The sequence below is a fragment of the Bombyx mori genome, chromosome 11, assembly GCF_030269925.1.
Source record: "Bombyx mori chromosome 11, ASM3026992v2".
Taxonomy (NCBI): Eukaryota; Metazoa; Arthropoda; class Insecta; order Lepidoptera; family Bombycidae; genus Bombyx; species Bombyx mori.
The window spans coordinates 11,233,352-11,253,279 of record NC_085117.1 but is presented as its reverse complement, the minus strand read 5'-3'; the positions used below and the strand labels follow the sequence as shown (position 1 = coordinate 11,253,279).

Genomic DNA, 19,928 nt, shown 5'->3' with positions numbered 1-19,928 from the left:
TTTGATTGCGTATATAGGTAGACGACAATAGCTCATCTGGTAACAACTAAGAAACGGGAATCGGGAAATAATGTGAATGCCGCCGCTTTATATGTATCGAGACACACAATCAAAATAATATCTATTGCTGAACCATAGATATAATACACTTAATACTTAACCGGACTACCGTTCTACCTTTCAATACCAAATTAATGCAAACATATTAATACATTATATATTTAAGATCATTAGGCATCATAAAATTGATGGCCGTGCACAATCACGCTGGTTAACAAAATATACTGTCACAATTAAACAGGAAAGTTATAAGAAAAGTAATAAGGAATGAAATTGTACCATAGCTAGCCTAAGTCATATAATATCAGCAATAGCGAAAGGCGGTAATTTATCTATAAAATGAAATGAAATGATGAAGAAAATGCCTATGATCTTTAATACTAGCTAACTTACCTGTCTCTAATAATAAACTATCTTTAAATAATTTAAGTCATAATACTTATTATGCTATCTATGTTAACTGTACATGATGTAATTGTCAAATTTAGTTTTTGCGGACTCACAAGAGGTCCTACCACCAGTAATAATGTGCTCTGATTAGGATATAAATATACTTTTCTGTCGCATTCGCTTATGATCATGGATACTAGTTGATTTTTATCGTCTTAAATTAGCATATGAATATTAGGTGAATGTAATATTTGGACCGCTATTTTTTACTTTGATTTTTTCAGAATTCACCAGATTTACCACTTTTCTTCGTTTTCGGAAACTTCTCCAATACTTGTAAATTGTGGGCAAGACTATCAAATTGTATCCTAACCAATTAAAAAAGAAGCGATGTTAAATATTAAAAAGATTAAAGTGTAAAATGGAATGAGCCCTTCGGTCTGTGACAAATTGACAGCTAGTTTGACTTGTCAAAGTGAACTCGGATTGCATTAGTAGGTACCTACCTATTTTTTTTTAGATGGGTAGACGAGCTCACAGCCCACCTGGTGTTAAGTGGTTACTGGAGCCCATAGACATCTACAACGTAAATGCGCCACCCACCATGAGATATAAGTTCTAAGGTCTCAGTATAGTCACAACGGCTACCCCACCCTTCGAACCGAAACGCATTACTGCTTCACGGAAATAGGCGGGGTGGTGGTACCTACCCGTGCGGACTCGCAAGAGGTCCTACCACCTTTGAAAATAGTTCACCTTTAACGGTCTTTCGTTCCTGTTTACACAAAATAAACTTCTATACATCGAAGATATATAAACGAGATAGTGTAATTAAACTGTAGATATGAAACACAAGGAATATACATTTACAATGTTAATAAACGAAAGATTATCTGCTAAGTCTTTTTATTATTTTTCAAAATAATTCCCTTCACAAGCGAAGCTGTTAAATACGATGGATCCACTTTTAGGGACTCCCTACAAAGCTCTTAAGAGATCCGGCCTATATGGCAGATAAGTCAACAATCCGACTTCAGGAGATCTCCAAATTTGGTTTACCTGGCTGAATATGCTGACACCTTGTCCTGGTAAAGTAAAATGGTATCAACCGTTTTTCAAAACAGCTGGAGAACAAAGTATTGGTATACCATTCATGATGGTTTTCTTTAGCAGAATCATAGCAAAATAGCTTGTTGATATGCAATAACAGTATGATTAATGAACATAATGTGAAATTTGAAAAGATAATGACTTTTTGGCGGGAACGGGAGGATCGAAGTTGTGTGAATTGTTTAATTTTGTCTACATATTTAGTGTTTCTTCAGAACCAATGTATAATAATGGTGGTTTATTAACTGTTTAAAGTGTGAAAGTGCATCAATGTGGGAAAATGAAACAAAGCCGCTGAACCTAGCTCTCGGAATCTTCCAAAAAGTCCCAGTAAATAACCACCATTTTACTGAGATTATATTTCATCCCATATCGTCTCATCCCATTTCATTTCATTTCCTGCCAATTGATTAATGTTCCAAATTAATGAAAATCTATTAATTTCACTTCATTTTTCATAAAAAAAAGTAAGTGATTAGGCTGTATGGTATGATACGTGTGCCTTTTCAGTTGGATAAATAGAAAATTACTACCACTGTGAATGACAGTAAAAACTGTCAGGTGTCAAGGTCTCACGAGTTTCACAGTTGACAGTTGAGTAAACTTGTTTATCTTCTCGTTAGAGGTTATCCTCTCGTAATGTAAAGTTTAAATGAAAACCAAACATACTTATCTTATTAAAGACACTATTCAGTCCATTCTAGAATCTAAAGGCTCTCAAATTAAATCTATTAAACTCAATTTATTACTACTATCACGATGGAAGCAGCAGAATTCGACGCCACCCTGGGTGGCACGGAGCAGCTGCCGTTTTCGGCAAACAGCTTAAAATTTGCCGCGTCTAGAAGTATAGAAATAGCAGCAATGACGGAAAGTATTCAACGAACGAACCATAACAAACTTATATTTCAAAACCTACCCGTTCACATGCGACGTCGTGTTATGAGCCATAATAGTAAAAGACTTCCTATAAAACTAAGAGAAGCTCATACAAAGCAGTTTAAAAATAATGGGTTTGCTGTAAAGCAAAAACGACCTTCCAGGAAATATAGACGCCGTCCACAGAACCTATTAGATGAGTACAATCGTCGACAGAAACGCCATAAATGGTTAGAGACACATATATGGCATGCAAAAAGATTTCACATGATAGAAAAGTGGGGTTACCGTTTAGCTTATGCACCTTGTGATAAAGCATTTAGAGCTTGTTACCGAGCTACATCTGCTCACTGTCTGTTACAAGACATCTCTTATGTCACTCCGATAGAAATAAATGGTCCAGTAGATACAATTAAAGAACTGTTTAGTTCAATAACCAGCCCTTCTTGTGGTCTTGGGTTGTGTGCTAAGGCATATATTGATGGTAAACGTGAAGGTATGATTCATCTTTATCAAAGTAACACATATCCCTTTGGATACATTGGCAAATTAAATTTTATTTGGGTGCCACACAAATCCAAAAAAACATTATGGTTATTTGTTCATCCTTCTCAAACTCAGCAAATAGAATCAATATTAACAAATTTAATATATTCAAACAAAAATTACGGTCCTGAAATTACAAAAAAACGCAGGAAATCCGGTGGCATGGATGAAAGTGTGACGATTAAAATAAAAGCAGGAATATTTAACAGATTTCGTTTAACTGGCCCTAATAGCCATGCTGTTCTAACACATAGCCTAAAATGTGTAGAAAGTGCTAAAATTAAAAATGATGACTGGGCAAAGTCTTATGATGACCTTAACTTAGAGGAAAAAGATGAATACTGGGAATCTCTGTCAACATTGAATTCACCATCTCAATTGCCTCCTAAGATTATTATAGGATTGATTGTAAAGGATCCACGATTAAGTAGACCTTCAAAAAGAACAAAAGCAATAATAGAAACAGACACATCATTTGACTCAAACATTGTTCTTAATATACCATCATATGCATCATCCTCACCTTTATGGGATCTAAATATACATGAAAAATTAAAAAAGAAGATTATGTCTAATGCAGAATTTATTCAACACTTGACTAAGACAAAAATTGTTCCTGGAGATATAAATGAGAATGATCCTGTTTTACAAAGTATACCCATTATACTGATACAAAGACCAGGATCACAAGACTCAGATTACAAGAAAATAGGTATTTTTTTAGATTAAACTATAATTGCTGGTGGTAGGATATCTTGTAAGTCTGCAAAGGTAGGTAGGTACCTTGCCCTGCCTATTTCTGCCTTGAAGCAGTAATACACTTTAGTTTGAAGGGTGGGCAGCCATTGTACTGTTGTACAACTGAGACCTTTAGAACTTTTGTTTCAAAGTGAGTGGCGGCATTTACGTTTTAGTTGTCTATGGGCTCCGGTAACACTTAATACCAGGTGGGCTGAGCCCAGCCACCCGTCTAAGCAATAAAAATAAAAACATAGATTTTCATGATATTTAATCGATTTCATTTTATGTTTTTATTTCATATATTGTTATTTAAATATTTATTAATTTATATTGTACTAGACTAAGTGTTCTTTAGTGTTAATAATATTATGTCGCTTGTATCCATTCAGTTTCGTTAGTTTAAACAGGAGTTTTTAGTAAAATTCCGTTACCACTAATTTGCTTTAAAACCCTACTTTATTTAACAACGATAATGATGATCTCATAATTTTAGGGTATGGAAGCGGTTGGGATATTATAGTTCCAGCTGGTTATGGTTTACCTTTCTGGCTAACTTTTATAATGTTTGGTGGGAGGTCTGGAGGTCTTAGAGAGACTGAGAATTTGGCCTTTGAGATGGGGGAGTGCTACTTCCCTCCAGACTCTGCTGCGGGAAAACTAGAAGAGAAAAGAATAGAGAATGAACTGAAAGAAAAATACTTTCGTCTGCCACCTAGCAAAAGAGTAAATTATATAAAATTAGGTATTAACAGCCCTTTTATTTGCCCTTGGGATTTGTTATTGAAAGATTGGTGTGAAGAACACATTCATGACTTCTTTGTGTTACGAGATAGACAGTTATTGAATCAAATACAGGTAATTTTGTTTTGTCTCTTCATTAGTTTAAAGAAGATGCTTGATGTTAAATTACCAGAAGCCATGCAAGTCATACCATATCTTCACTGATGAAAACAGAAAGGTGGTTGATGATTGTCTTGTTCATCAAATAAAAAAATTGTCAAGTAAATAATTAGACTATATTTTTTTAAGTATGCATTTTTTTAGTTTATCACATATATCTTCTAAAACTTAAAAAAATATTTCAGGATTCTATAGACAGGAAAAAACTAATGCCAGAAATTGAAAACTCAAACTCATGCCTCATCCCTGTATACTTGACTCTGAAATCGAGAGGAAATTTAAAACGGCATGCTTTGATTTGTTTACCCGAAGTTACTGACGCCTCTAATATAAAAACATTATTTGAACCACATCATGAAGATCCAAATGAAAAACATAGAAAACAAAAAAGGAAAGAACACCTTAAAGAATTAAAGAAATTCAGAAAGAATCGAATAAAACTGAAAAAACAGGGTCATGTAAGTTATTTTATTTCTCTTATTCCAGTAGAGGGACATATTGTACCCTAAATAGATACTTTGGAAATTTAACTACATATTTTCTTGTTTAGAAACAACATTCATGATGAAGTAATAATTCATTAGTCTATCTAAACCAAAATAAAATAATTGTATGATTAGTGATGGACGAGCCAATGTGACCATCACTATTATGCTAAATTGTTTTACTAAATTAAACAGCTTTATACTTTTAATTTTATTTTTAAAACTTCAATTGAAACTTCCATATATTGTCTCAGGTTTGTTACATGCATGTTGAAATGTAAATAAATTGGTTTGACCAAAATCATGACGTGGGCCATCTCACCATTGGAAAAAAAATAAGCTAAAACAGCCCAATAAATTTCCTTCTTTTTCAGGCCAGCAATGTTACTAAAAGAACCAACGAGCCTTCTGAATATGTGAGAAATATGCGTCAATTGTGGTTACCATCAAAAATTGATAGTGTGCGTTTTATTGGAACACGGCAAGTTTTGGGTTACTTGTCAATGGGAGCTCTTAGCTTTTCGGAAGCTCGAAGTTGTGGTATTGGATATGTGGCTTACAATGCCCTTTCCGAATTATTAAAAATGGGACAAAATCGAGTATTGGTTCGCAATGTCTCATCACGCAAATATTGGTTAGCAAATATTCAGACAGTAAAGAATGTTTAAATAAAAATTACCATTAAAAATATGTAATGCCTTTATTTCTTTGCTCAATTTTCTACTTCTGTCTAATATCACACTATTACTGTGACTGTAATACTTACATGGAGATGAACTGCAGACACAATTACTTACTTAATATTCCACTAAATAGTAATTTATAAAATATTCTGGTGATAATTTGGGATGTTTCAATTTTAAAGTGATCTATGTGTTTGATTGTAACAAATTATTTTTTAATTTAAATGCTTACATTTGTACAATCTCAATTCTTCTGAGCCTATATCACGTCGGCTTGAAGTTTTTTAACTTGTATATTAAAGCAGGCAGACAGCGAGCGAGCTTAATACCATAAACTCTATATTCGTTTAGCAAATATTAAATCTTCGAGCGCTTTCTAGCTATAGCATCTTCGACAGCCTTCAGTTGTTTCAGCAGTTCCTCTCTCCGTGAGACGGGTTTCTTAGCTGGCGGTACGTTTACAGGCGATGACGTCGAACGTTTTCGACTAGGCATTTCTATGTAGAAAGCATACATATTAGATACTAGCGACCAGCTCTGGCTTCGCTTCGGGAACCGTAATTTATTAATAATGATTTTATTGAATTTTCTATCTTGATCTTTGATAGTATCGGGCACTCGGTTGTTTATAGTCATAACTATTCAAATATTTGTCCAAATGATGTAGTGTAAAAGACAAAGTTTATCTACCCTTATTATCAGACGCAATAAAAGTATTTATTTTGATAAAGGATCAATTTTTTACTAACAAATGTGCGTTAAAAATAAATTATCAATTTTTATTGTATTTATGGTTCACTATTTTGACTATAAAGACATTATATGCTGGCTTTTTTGTAGGATTATTTAAGATAAAAATTTCTATTATACATTTTAAACGCGTAACTCTAACGGTTTTTGCGGCACACGCCAAAACATATGGCAGATGGCAGATTTTTCTCTACTTTTTGAAACACAGTGAAGAAGATTATAACAATAAATATAGAAATGTTTTTATTAGTAATGGTTTGTCTAGATGGTACTTATAAATTTCGATTATAAAATAGCTCATCAAAATAAGGGATTACGCCTAATAGTCTTGATCGTTTTGTATACGTTAATGTGCTCCATAATACATAGATGGCGTTACTTGTTATAGTGTTGTTTGCGCTTTCGCATCACTAGCTGCGATTGTCGCAATATTAAATCGAAGGCAGAAAAGCTATTTCGTTTAAGCGATATGCAACTTTAAGGGGAGAGCCATTTAAAGTTTAAAAATTGGAAAAAATATCATAACAAAAACACTTCTTTGACTATTTAAATAGAGTAAAATTATTTAAAGTTCAATTAAAAATATCGATCTGTTGATGCTAATACCAAATAATACACAACTATAATTACAATGATAAATGTCGCGTATTAAGCGAAATGTCGCTTAAATCAAATTGCCTTTCACCCCTCGATATGTTTGATAGAAATATGCTTGTGAATAGAATGAATATTGTTACTATTCATATCACAGTTATCAGATATACAATTATTTTTCATATAGAAGACATACAAGATGATCACGAAGTAATAAGTATATTTGATGATTATGAAATAAAATCATAATAGATTTTTCCTACATACAAATAGCGTTTGAGATAAAAAAAAAAAATCTTACCTTTTTCTATTGAAGATTCCTTTTTACTGGTCACTGTAGACACGGCCGCCGCGAAACCAGCATTTGATTTCGCATTTAACCTACAAATAAAACAATTTACTGTGAATAAGTAAACAGTTTCATAAGCAAATTTTTAAAATGACAGTTTTGCAGATTTTCTTTCGATTTTTTAAAAATCCCGATCTCCTTTTTGCGCATATCACTATTGTATAGATACAAGAGTAGTTGTTTTTATCATTTTCTTGAAGTCGTAACTTCACCTTTCAGTTCAATTATTTTAGAGGTCTTAAATAATTGAACTGAATTATATATTATTTTATATAAATACATATACAGTCAAAATCTGTTATAACGACATCGAAGGGACTGCTCATATTCAGTCGTAAAAACCGATAGTCGTAACAACCGGTGATGCTTAATGTGTATCGTGCAAGTACAAACAAATCGATAGGGAATTATTGGAAAAATATATTTACATAATACGCGATTTTTCTTCAATATTAATTTGTTTTCTTTTTCTTTGCGACATTTTAAAAGTTTCACGAATAACTCCACAAAGTTTTGGTGCGTCTTGTGTATAGATAAGTAACAAACTAACTGAAGAGATATGAAGAAGCGGGCTTTGACTACCGCATGCACGTGTTTTGTTTCTAAGAATTAGAAAAAACCCTACACTAAACTAAATCCTATTGTTTTCTTTCCTGATTTTAAAAGCCATTGAAGACAAATATGGATACCTATTCAAATTGTTTACAATACAGCTTAGCCGGTCGTTCTAACAGATCTAATTCTCCGAAATATTACTTAAATGTGGTCGTTTTATGAGGTATGTCGTTATTACCAATGTCGTAGAAAGCAATATTTTTAATAAGGCGGTCATATGGAATTCAGCCGGGACCTTTGTTCTTGGTTATTATAACCGGCATGTTGTATTAAACGATGTCGCAGTAAGCGGTTTTGACTGTATATACAAAACAATACATTTTAACCAATAGCAATTTCAAAATGTTACAATGGAAAAGATGTAATTTTGAATATACCGCCTTATGGCTCTAATGTCAGAGAATAGTATGCACCTCGGTCTCGCGGCCGCATTGAGTAGCCTGGCGTGCCGGGCCCGGCGTGCTCCCGAACTGCCCGATGTGGACGACGAACGGGAATCAGTTTCAGATTCACTTGATGACGACGAAGAGTCTAAAATAATGTTTTTTTTTTAATATAGTACCGTGTCTTTAACAATACGCGAAGTAGCAGTAGATGAAGTACAACTGTTTCGCGATTTCCCTGAGAAGATCTTGCTTGAAACTCAGTGGGCGGATGTTATGGGCTATGGAACTCTTCGACGTATTCGAAAAGTAAGGCATCTACTGTAGGCGCGCGAGTTCATGTCCATCCTGAGGAATGCGGTAGTGCTGTGACCTAGTTAATTGTGGTAATGTCGATAATAACTACCGATTTAGTCAATAGCTTTAATGTAACATAATTTAAGGTAATTTTGCAATTTATGAAATAAAATAAATGTGATAAGTAATTACTTGTTTATTTTTAATAGAGAAAAATATTTTTAAAATTCCAATTCAATCACTATCAAATGAAAAGACAACCGACAGATCAGAGTCGGAATCAGTATGTTTCCTTTTTCAGTAGGTTTTATTTAGTCATGGTTAAAAGCACAATAGCGTTAGCGTAAATTTTCGATATCGATAAGCGCGCGCCACAACCGTCAAGGACAACATTCGACGTCAGACAAATGCGGGGAGGCGTGCGAAGGTGGGGCGAGCTGTCCCCCGCGCGTCGCCTCTGGTCCCGATGGACATGAACTCGCGCGCATACAGTATCTGTGCTACTGCTTCTGCTAGTGTTAGAACTAGAAGCATCCAAAAGTACTGACAGTGGGATGGGCGGGGTGGGTGGTTCCATCAGGCGCTCCCATCCTTCAACTTGACTTCATATTAATGAAGCAAGCTCATACGTAAGGAAACGAACATAAAAAAAAATTTGATTTACGTTTTCCAATAACGTATGAAAGGAATATTGGAAGTATTTTAAAATGAATACAAAACTTACCTGATCCGGAAGAAGACGATCTCGAATATTTCTTTCTGTCTTTGTTACGATTTGGTAATTTATTACGTCCGTAAGGGTCCATTTCTTCCTGTGATATAGCATTAAAAGTGTTAATGTATTACTTTATATGAAATCATAATGTATACTGATACAAATCAATGGACATACCGACTAGATTATAAATTATTTTACCATGATTAAAGTTTGCATAACGTGAACCAACAAAAACCAACCGACAGCCTATCCCATAGACACAACCCACTGAGTTTCTCGCTGGATTTTCTCAGTAGGTCGCGATTCCGATCTGGTGGTAGATCCTACAAAATCCTGCTCTTGCTAGGGTTAATGTTGGCAAATTCAGGTTGAGCCCGTGAGCCCATCTACCCGTCAGGGCGTAGCTGGAATAGTCCCTTAGGCTACCAGCGAATGGGTAAGAATAAAAAAAAAACAGACAGTATGCACAGTGGATTCCAAACTGTGTGGATAGCACCAAAAAAAATAGTATTAACTAAAAATTGCTATCGTTAGATGGATTTTGTTAATTTAGAATCTTTTACTGCTTAGATATATTGGTAAACAAGCTCAGGTGTTGAGTAGTTACCGGAGCCCATAAACATCAACAAAGTACATGCCGTAACGTAAGAGCGGCGACGTAAAGGGGTCATGACGGCCTATGGTTCGATTTTACTGTTGAGGCGCGCCAAGAGGTTTCTCATCAAAATCCTTTCCTACCATTCAGCGACCGACAAGTGTTTTCTTCGGGGCGGGCTTACAGCGTATCGGTAGCACAAAGCAAACCGATGGGGCTACGTTCGTAACTTTTTACAAAACGGAACGATTCGTAATTTGTGGCTACATGTATTACGATATAATACGCACACGCTGTGTACTAAAGCGCCCTGTAAACGATCAAATTGTTTGTCGAATTATTTGACAGTATGCAGCTTTGTTTGACGTGGTTGATGGAAATCTTGATTGACGGCGTGTTTGACAAACAACTTTGAACGTATATGGGGGTGTTTGTAACAACATCTCATTCGTTGCTCGACACGACGTCTTGTTACGGCGAGGAGAAAACCGATTCTACAGGCAAGTTAACAAACTTGTTTGATCTTTGGTTTGATCGTTCAAGCTATTGTTTGATGAAAACGTAAAGTTTGATCGTTTACAGGGAGCTTAATATGCCTTACGATTAAAACGTTGCGGCGTCGTGCGTTACCTTGTGTCTGAAGGAGGCGGGCGGCGGCGGGTTGACGGCGCCTTGTCGCGCGGTGGCGGGCGACAGAGCGCGACGCCGCGGCGCCGGCGGGTTCATGGCGGTGGCGCGCGCTGTCGCCAACCTGCGCTCGCGGACTATCACTGATGGCGATAATCTAAAACCGTCACGTTACACATTAGATTTCATATATTGTATACTTAAGGAAACCTTTATTACTGTATTTATCTAGGCCACATTGATGGGTAACACTATCCTGCCTATTCCTGTCCCGAAGCGTTCAAACGTTCTGGTCTAAAACATAGAAAACCCGTATTTCAATATTATGGAAACTTCAATCTGGTATCTCGGTACTGAGTGGCGGCATTCACTTTGTGTAGTCTACGTCCTGCGGTAACCTCTTAACGCTAGGTAGACTCTGAGATCGTCTGCCCCTATCATGCATAAAAAAATCACACTTTTCGATTTAGACTTAATTCTGACAACGTGTTTCAAAGATCACCATCGACGCTTCTGATGTCTATGGACTCCGGGAAACGTTAAACACCAGACACATCCTCGATGGAAATAAAAAAAAAATCTTGCCTTTGTCTCGACGAGGATGAAGCTCTCCTTTTGCGACGCGCGCCTGGGGACCTCGAGCTTCTCGAGCTGGAATTGGAAGAGCTGCGAGGTGAACAGAAAGCCGGGGAGATAGGAAAGGACACGCACGCACACAAGCACGCAACTCACGTGCACGTACACTCGTCACACACGCACACGGCAGCGAATCCCAGTGAACGCGACCAGTAAACGCATGCAGTTAATGGAAGATTATCAAATGAAATCAGATCAGTTTGGACACCGAAAATACCACGTCGTTACAGAGTTATGAAAGCAAACCCAATGGGCAGGGAATAGGATAAAAGCGGGGTGATATATTCAAATCAGTATTTCTGATAATTGTTTTTTTACCGAAAACGATTATGGTTATGTTTTATAGTACTTGTTTTATTACATATAAGAATTGTACTTGTTCTTTAAAAAAATAAAATAGTTGGTTATTATAATAAAATGTTGAAGTTTACCACGCCTTAGAGAGTGATAGTGACTTCAAGGTATTCTAACCAATTCTTTAAGAAGCATTATTGGTAAGGCAAACAACAATTTAATAAAAAAAAAAAAAAAAACATTTAAAATAATGTCTTGTTTTCCCTAAACTGTTTTTTATCAATATCAGTTCCAATGAAAACGATGCAGAGAATTATTTTATTCCTATTTTGCTCTATTCATACTCAAATACTATAGCGAAAAGAGTAGAAACGTGATAAACCATAAGATAACTAAAAGGGATGTTTAAGTTTCAGGACACTGTTTTAAAACTTCACAAAAATGTGATAGAATTCCTTATAAGAGTTGAAATATTGTTGTTATATAATAGTATACTATTTCTTGAAAATTGAACCTGGTTGAGGAGTATGAGTCGTCGGAGGAGGGTGGACGGCGTCTCCTGGCTGCAGGCTCGGCGCGCATCCAGGGATCAGCCCACTCGTCCCCGCGGCCCTCCCCCCGCCCTTCACCCCGCCCCTCCCCTCGCGCTTCGCCCCGCACTTCCCGGCCGCGTCCCTCTCTGCGTTCCACTTCCGCGCGCTGCACGATCACCTCTCGGGATGAGCGAACCCGCCTCTGCTTTGTCAACATATTTACATTAGTACAAATCATATCGTATTTCCCTACCTATTTCTGCCGTGAAGCAGTAATGCGTTTCGGTTTGAAGGGTGGGGCAGCCGTTGTAACTATACTTACTTGAGACCTTAGAACTTATAGTGGGTGGCGCATTTACGCTCTGTAGATGTCTATGGGCTCCAGTAACCACTTAACACCAGGTGGGCTGTGAGCTCGTCCACCCAACTAAGCAATAGGAAAAAACAATAGAAAAATAACGCCATTAATCAATCATTATTTCTTTTTTCATTTATTACTTAGGTATGTTAAGTATTTAATTTATAGCGTTAATTACATTAATATAGACCTCTACAAGCTGTCTGCGCAATTACTTTTATCAGGTAAAGGCCATTGTCTTATATTGAACCAAGTTAGGATGCATGTGATTTTCTCGTCTTATTTTTGGACATTCGTCTTGTTTGCAATGCAGTTTTTAGGGTACCGTAATAAAGTTTTTAATTCATTGAGTTTTTTTTTACTTCATTTTTGCGTAGACGAGTGATTGAACCCATCTATCTATGACATAACATCCAAATTAATTGTTTAGTATAACAACTGTCCAGCCCAACAAATCGGTATGCATTACTACTCAGCGTCAGTAGTATTGTACGCGCGCGGTATATCTGATAATCTGCAAGCGAAGTGAATTGTCCCTTCGTAATAAGATGACACTTTACAAAACTTGCATACGTTCGGTCATGACCTATGCAAGTGCAGTATTCGCTCACGCGGGCCGCACTGACTTGAAACCCCTTCAAAACACACAATCCCGTGTTTGCAGGATAGCCGGCGGAGCATCGTGGTATGTGAGGAACGTGGATCACCACGACGACCTAGTAGACCTCCAGTCCATCAGTAAGTATCTACAGTCGGTATCAGTGCGCCATTATGAAAAAGCGACACGACACGAGAACCCGCAGACCGAATGGTAAGCAGTCGACGTCGCCCTAAACGTCATTTCGGATCCGCCCGATCTACTACGGTGCTTTTAGGTACCTCAAGCACCGGTCATCGTTGCGACGAAGGGCTCGACGAGCGAATTAATCCACAGATACAGCCCACTGAGTTTCTCGCCGGATTTTCTCAGTGTGTCGCATTTCCGATTTGGTGGTAGATTCTGCACTGAAAGCACTGCTCTTGCTAGGGCCAGTGTTAGGAACGTCGTCAGATTTGAGCCTCGTGGGCTCACCTACTTGTTCAGCTAAGCTCTCATAGCCTCGCAAGGCTACCAGTTAAGGGAAAAATTTTTTTTAAAAAATCCCGCGAAGTCACAAGACGCCGTACCCACGAGTAAAAATGAGAACAATGAATCCTATATTTATCGTATATCTCTGATAGTCAATACATACAAGTTTGTTGTCAATAAATGAAGCTTTTAATAAATGTGACAAGAATATTTAATAACTCGGTAACTAATTAAAGGTTTGCAAGAATTTAATATTGTTTAAACCTTGTGATAAGGGGCGTCCTCCGGTATGCCCTCTTCGAAGTGCGGAGGCATGCGTTCGTAGGGTCGCTCGTGTTGCTCGTACGCACGCTCACGCTCGTAGTACCGCTCGCGTTCATCCGGACCGGGGGGCCGCGGGAATCTGCCGCGATACATCGGCCCGTATGCTCTTCTGAAGAAGAAAAAAAACCGATTACAATCAAGCTGTCAATGACTAGATCAATAGCAATAACAACAAATATCGGTACAGTTCATGTTCCCGGTAGTAGGGCGGCATGTCGGCGTGTCTCGGCGGCGAGGCTCCGACGGCGGCGGCGGCGTACGCGAGCTCGGCGTCGGGATCGTGCACGGCCCCGCCCACCGACAGGTGTAGCTTCTTCTCCTCGAAGTCCATGTCCTGCTCCTTGCGCTTGTTCGCTATGCGTAGCATCTACAAACAGCCATAATATGATCGAACACTATAGACATCTCAATGGGAACGACGCTAAAAATTATGTTGTACTCAATCTGTCCAATTTCAAGCCAAAATGACCGATGAATTAACAAAACTTAGTTTCAGTTACATTAAAAAGATATGTTATTTTACCTCTTTGGCAGTGCGAAGACCGCGTTCCCAAGCCGACTCAGGAGGTTGGGGATCACGCGCGGGGGCGGTGGGTACTCCCCGTATGACATCAAACATATTATAGTTGCCTTTATCAGTAACTCCAGGATGCAGAAACCTGGCAAAACAGTTGTTTATTATTAGTAAAAAATCTATCTTCTGAAGGCTTCTTGAGTTTTATTTGACTGTATTTGACAAAGGTCTAGTATTTAAATAGGTCAATATTTGAGTTTTTCACCTGCAGCTGACGCCCCATGTACAAGCTCCGCGTGCAAAAAACCTGCAAACTGGTCGAGGCTCACTTTCTTCTGGTCGTCGCTCTGCCTCATCGGAGACCTCGCCTTCCTCCAACGAAGAGCCTCTCGACCGTTTACCTGGTTTAGCTTCCTCTGAAAAATAAACAGAAAAATATAGGGCATATATTAGTGTTTTTATTCAAAAAGCGTATGGCATATCAGGGCACAAGTGAATCTCTTTTTATTTATCGACTTTTTAGACAAAAATGCCATTATATAACATTTACAATTTATATTCATGCTATAAATTACATAGATACTACAAGAATAGACTAAAGTTATTCAAACTACCTTTTTCTTCGCCTTTCTCTTCAATTTCTCCGTTTTCACATTCAGCTGTCTTGGGTTCAATACATTCCCCTTCTTCAGCCTCAAAATCCAGCTGTTCCTCTGCATCTTCAGTGTTGCTGGTTTTTTCACGAGGAACCTGGCAACAAAAAAAAAGTACTTTACACATTTAAGCCAAAAAATCTCTGTACAACAGAAGAGAACAGAACACGGGTATTAAGTGACTTTTTTGACTCCTGAAATATAAAAATTATTGAATATTGTAATTATGATTTGTTTTCTGGACACAATGTAATACAATTATTACAAATTAGCTAATGTGTGGGGACATTGGTTTCATGTGACTGAGATCCGACAAAGTGGCTTCACTTTAGATTTAGGCTTCTTATGGATTACCCAAAATCATAGTCATAAGCTATAAAAAATGCTTAATTTAACCATTGTTTTTTTTTTAGTTATGTTTAGCTCACATTGATTTCTTTAAACAGTGTTGTTTTTAAAAACACTTTTCCAAACACAGCATACATATTTATTTGAATATAAAGTAATTAATTGTAAAGTAAGTACTTCATATATGTATTATCATTGTCATATTTTCACATAAATTAATATCGAAATTAGGAGCATAATGTACAATTGATTTTAAACAAAGTCTTATGTAAATAAGCATATAATTTATTTATAATATTAAATGCATAATGTGAAACATTTAATTGAAGCTTTTTAACTCTAATTTTGACAAAAATTGAGTACTGTACAGTTGAAATGAAATAAATGTTTCATTTTGAACAAAATAATATTTGTTGCATGTAACTTAATTAATTTACTATGAAAGGCATTTGAGTTGTTATTAAAAGATATTTTAAGTGTATAAAGTAGAACATTTGCCTTACTGCTGCTTACTTTGTCATGTTTAGGCAATTCTGTTTTAGAACCATCCGATTTTGGAGAGGACTGTGAACCATTGATGTTGACTTCTTTGGTTTCTGAAGCTGGTGACTTTGGCTACAACAAAGGAAATAAGGTTAGTTAAAAACTACTTATGCAAATTAATAAAGCAAAATAAAAAGAATGCAATTATTTTTATTTATTTTTTATTACACTTCATGTAAAATTTACATTGGCGGACTTAATGCCTTAGGCATTCTCTGCCAGTCAACCAAAGGCAGTGCAGAGATTTTAGTCATATAGACAATATTTATCATCAATGGTGTACCTTGGCTTGCTTCTCTGTGTCTTCTCCCATGGAATCCAAATCTGATACATCAGACAAATCCTCATGACTGATATTTAAGTTTTTATTATCCTGTTTCTCACTCGTTGGTGATTGTCCTGTAGATTTCTTGTCTTCTTCCTCTGATTCCATTTCACCTGTGTTATTTAGATTTGAAAATAGTATCTTATTATGGTTTGTTTATTAAACATGCAAATTTTTTTTTTTATCTTTTTCTAATATTTACCTTCTGATATTTCTTCTGTTCCTGGCTCTTTAGAATTTCTTTTATTGTATGAAGAAATGCTAGATTGACTTGACTCAGATCTGCTACGACTGCGTGGAGCTGGTACCATTTTCTGTTCAGCTTTTGTATGTCTTCTCCACTGTTCTTTTGGACTCCAATCATTTTTATTTACTGGTAATCTTTTATCTAATGAGGTAGATGGATTGCGATCTGGAGAAGGACTGGACGACGATGATCTTGACTGTCGTTTACTTGTAGGAGTTGTAGGTTGTGACTGTGAATCTGGTGATGCTGGTCGAGATCTAGTATCTGGGGAACCAGTACGAGATTTTGTGGACCCACTAGGACTTTGTGGAGTCTTTGGCCCTTCATTCATACTATTGGGAACAGGACTGTACTGTTGAGTGAATGTAGGTGATCCTGGATTGGAACCCACATCACTAGATTTAGGAGTACTTGGAGATTTAGGACCTAAAGGTGATCCAGGCATTGAATTTTCAGGAGAATTAATATCAGAATGAGCGCCGCTCATGTTCCCTGGGGAACTAGCTCCTCGGTGTTGATTGGATGTTGGATGCAAAGGAGATTGTGACTGACTATCTGGAGAAGGAGAATGTGGACCACCTGAACCACCAGATCGAGGAGAGTGAGGCGGTAACTTAGAATCTTTTTTAGATCTTCTACTTCTGTCTGATGATGAGCTCCTCCTGCTCCTGGAACTCGAACTGCTACTACTTGAAGATGATCGAGCATCTCCATTTCCATCTCTAGAATCTTCAGAATCCATCCCTGAAAGAAAATGAAAGCATGTCCTGTAGCATAATTATAACCAGACTGTTAGTTCATGTTCACATCAACTAGGTCTTAGACTCCAAATAAGTTTATAACCATCTTAAGCCTTAAAGTAAGTTAGTAAATGTTGAAAATAGATTTTTACTATGTCATGACACAAGAAACTTCAATAAAGAAGTTTGCAGTTACAATTCTTATTTTTTTAAAGCTTACTGCAATTCAAAAGCAATTTTGACAGTGCAAGTTTATTTTTATTCTTTTATGGTATTTTCTATATAAGTCATCCCATTGTGTCACAAGTCCCAATTGGTTCAGTGCCTGTGATTATTGAAATTATTTTATGCTTTATTTTAAATTTGGAATATGGGCTCATGGTTCATCTGGTTTAGTGATTATCGGACACCAAGACATATTATTTTGATATGAAGACAATATGAAAGCAATTAATGTATTGCAAACCTTTGAGAACAGAATTCATGAATTTAATTGTAGTGTATTAATTGTCCTGTCCATGAACTTGAACTAGCAATTCAAACCTATTTTAATGATTCTTTACATAGCTTAGTACATAATGGAACGTTTTTGTAAAAAAAACTTTTTACAGAATGACGTTCAACAAAAAAATCACGTTTTGTATCTTTACACACTCTATTAAATGGAAATAATTTGATTTCCTTTTTTTTATTATTCGAGAAACTGGGAAAATAGTATCTACTTTTATTGTTAAATATGGCAATCTACTGATAAGCAATAATTTCTAAATTGTGGCAATAAAAACACCAAACATACAGCTACTTCTTCAGCTGAATTCATTGATGACACAAATTTTGACAAAAATATAATCTTAATGTTATGGCAATAATCAATTTTGTTTTTTTTTAATTCCAACTGTTAGCATCATGAATATAACATTTTAACATTTTACAAAATAACAATAACTTTAGGTTTAAAGTTATGGTTGCCATTTATTTACTTTTTTTTTACTTTTATTACTTTTTAGTACTTTTTACATTTTTTTCATTAACACGTTGACTGCCATGTAGGTCAACGGTGTCCTACGCAGCACACTGAAGTAATTATATTGATTTCTGTTACTAAGTTCTACTAAGTTCTTTTGTTTGTTAATGTATATTTGTCTCTTAGAAATAGATTCATTCTCGGATATCTAGTTTTTTTCCCCCGAGTCTACTAGATATTCCATTAGTAAGATGATCGAAGAGAGAAATCAATATAATTACTTCAGTGCGCACTACACTAGGGCACCAGTGACCTACCTGGAAGTCAACATGTTAAATGATTTTTTTTCATTTATGCCTAATTTTAATTTCATTTAATTATACCTATAACATATGCCCAATACCGAAGGTATACCGGATGGGCCGTGAGCTCATTCAATTATCTACAAAATAAATAAAAAGGGTGCAACTTCCACCTTCACAATTACCTATTTTCTACGTGATCATACCGTTTCCTGTCCCACTCACGCACTGCAAACATTAAGAGACTTGTGATGTTAGAAAAATGCTACAGTAGCAAGAGTTCTACTGACTTTTATTAGCTGTAGTAAATGTTGAATAGCCTTATTATTATTCAAGTTATCAAAGAAAACCTTTTATCGGGTAATGTATAATATTTATTTTATAAATTATATAAATAAATAGTGTTTCTTAAGAAACTTCTTTATTGACTCCTCTGTGAAATATAGAAAAGCAATGAGTGACTAGAATTAAATGAACGTTCATTTGTGTTTTACTACGCATTCTTCAATAGTTACCACAGTTGTTTGAAAACCAAAAATGATAGAAACGTAAACGTTGGCATAATGAAGGTTAAGTTAAATAACAACATTATTTTTAGTTGATAAATATGTATTTTAATACTTAATTTCCCGATTTATTTGCATGTATCGTTTTGTAAAATGCTACGACGTGATGTATATTGAATTCACATCCAGCCTTACCTTAAAGATGACGCCTCGATGGCAGAATTGGTGGCACTTTAAAACACTTTTCATTTCAAAGACTTTTCAACTTTTAGGATCACAACACAAACGAAACTCGGGTCTGTCACATTTACTTGTGAACAACTTTAACTTGGAAACTTTAAAACTATAACTGACGAGAACGTATTAAAATAAACACTACTTCAACATGGCTGTGATATGGAAGGAAGTTTAATATGATAAATTATCACTTTCCATTACATCCGTAGTTTAACTTACGCCCTTACCTTAACTGAGATGGACTAGACGGTTAAATTCTTGATGATTTTGTTAATTTAATTTAAAAAAGAAATATATGCGCTTCAAACAATTCCCTCACTTCAGCGCGTAATCCACAATTTGACTGAACTTTTCTTTACATTTTATAATCTGTGGTTTACTCATCAAAATCAAACTGGTTGTAGGTAGCAGCCCCTGTTACAATTTATTTTAAAAGTGTTGGAATAACAATGAAAAATATTGTACAAATAAAGCTTTAATACAGTTTAAATATTGGAAACTTTTGCAAATTAACACATATAAAAGCTTGCTTGGATGTTGTGATACCTCGAAGTTTCACAGTGTCAATATGAATTGTATGTGTACGGCAACTATACTTTTTTGGCAATTATCA

General features: G+C 36.1%; 2 protein-coding genes across 8 annotated transcripts; one reads left to right on the top strand and one right to left on the bottom strand.

The window, feature by feature from the left end:
- Positions 1 to 2,101: 2,101 nt before the first annotated feature.
- Positions 2,102 to 5,801, top strand: LOC101745003 (ribonucleases P/MRP protein subunit POP1). The gene is made up of 4 exons (XM_004931472.5): positions 2,102 to 3,697; positions 4,220 to 4,581; positions 4,812 to 5,084; positions 5,486 to 5,801. Exons 1-4 carry the CDS (start codon positions 2,320 to 2,322, stop codon positions 5,777 to 5,779), a joined length of 2,307 nt encoding a protein of 768 aa, XP_004931529.2. The 5' UTR covers positions 2,102 to 2,319; the 3' UTR covers positions 5,780 to 5,801.
- Positions 5,793 to 19,681, bottom strand: LOC101739232 (zinc finger CCCH domain-containing protein 18). Of its 7 annotated transcripts, none has more exons than XM_012695027.4 (16): positions 19,274 to 19,681; positions 16,522 to 17,310; positions 16,278 to 16,432; positions 15,965 to 16,066; positions 15,065 to 15,200; positions 14,716 to 14,866; positions 14,460 to 14,595; positions 14,122 to 14,303; positions 13,877 to 14,045; positions 12,167 to 12,390; positions 11,308 to 11,388; positions 10,726 to 10,879; positions 9,507 to 9,594; positions 8,516 to 8,633; positions 7,440 to 7,519; positions 5,793 to 6,291 (listed from the first exon to the last, which is right to left on the bottom strand). In XM_012695027.4, exons 2-16 carry the CDS (start codon positions 17,306 to 17,308, stop codon positions 6,152 to 6,154), a joined length of 2,703 nt encoding a protein of 900 aa, XP_012550481.2. In that variant the 5' UTR covers positions 17,309 to 17,310; positions 19,274 to 19,681; the 3' UTR covers positions 5,793 to 6,151. The 7 variants fall into 7 exon arrangements, with proteins under 7 accessions (XP_012550481.2, XP_012550482.2, XP_021207260.2 ...); XM_012695028.4 differs by having other exon boundaries at positions 19,543 to 19,681; XM_021351585.3 differs by having other exon boundaries at positions 11,308 to 11,373; positions 19,543 to 19,681.
- Positions 19,682 to 19,928: the final 247 nt, after the last annotated feature.

Coding starts and splice junctions, on each gene's coding strand:
- LOC101745003 (XM_004931472.5), top strand. CDS start 2,320: ATGGAAGCAGCAGAATTCGACGCCACCCTGGGTGGCACGGAGCAGCTG. Junction 4,582..4,811: donor AGTTATTGAATCAAATACAG/GTAATTTTGTTT, acceptor AAAATATTTCAG/GATTCTATAGACAGGAAAAA. Junction 5,085..5,485: donor AACTGAAAAAACAGGGTCAT/GTAAGTTATTTT, acceptor CTTCTTTTTCAG/GCCAGCAATGTTACTAAAAG.
- LOC101739232 (XM_012695027.4), bottom strand. CDS start 17,308: ATGGATTCTGAAGATTCTAGAGATGGAAATGGAGATGCTCGATCATCT. Junction 16,067..16,277: donor ACACAGAGAAGCAAGCCAAG/GTACACCATTGA, acceptor CCTTTGTTGTAG/CCAAAGTCACCAGCTTCAGA. Junction 6,292..7,439: donor GGAATCTTCAATAGAAAAAG/GTAAGATTTTTT, acceptor CTTTCTACATAG/AAATGCCTAGTCGAAAACGT.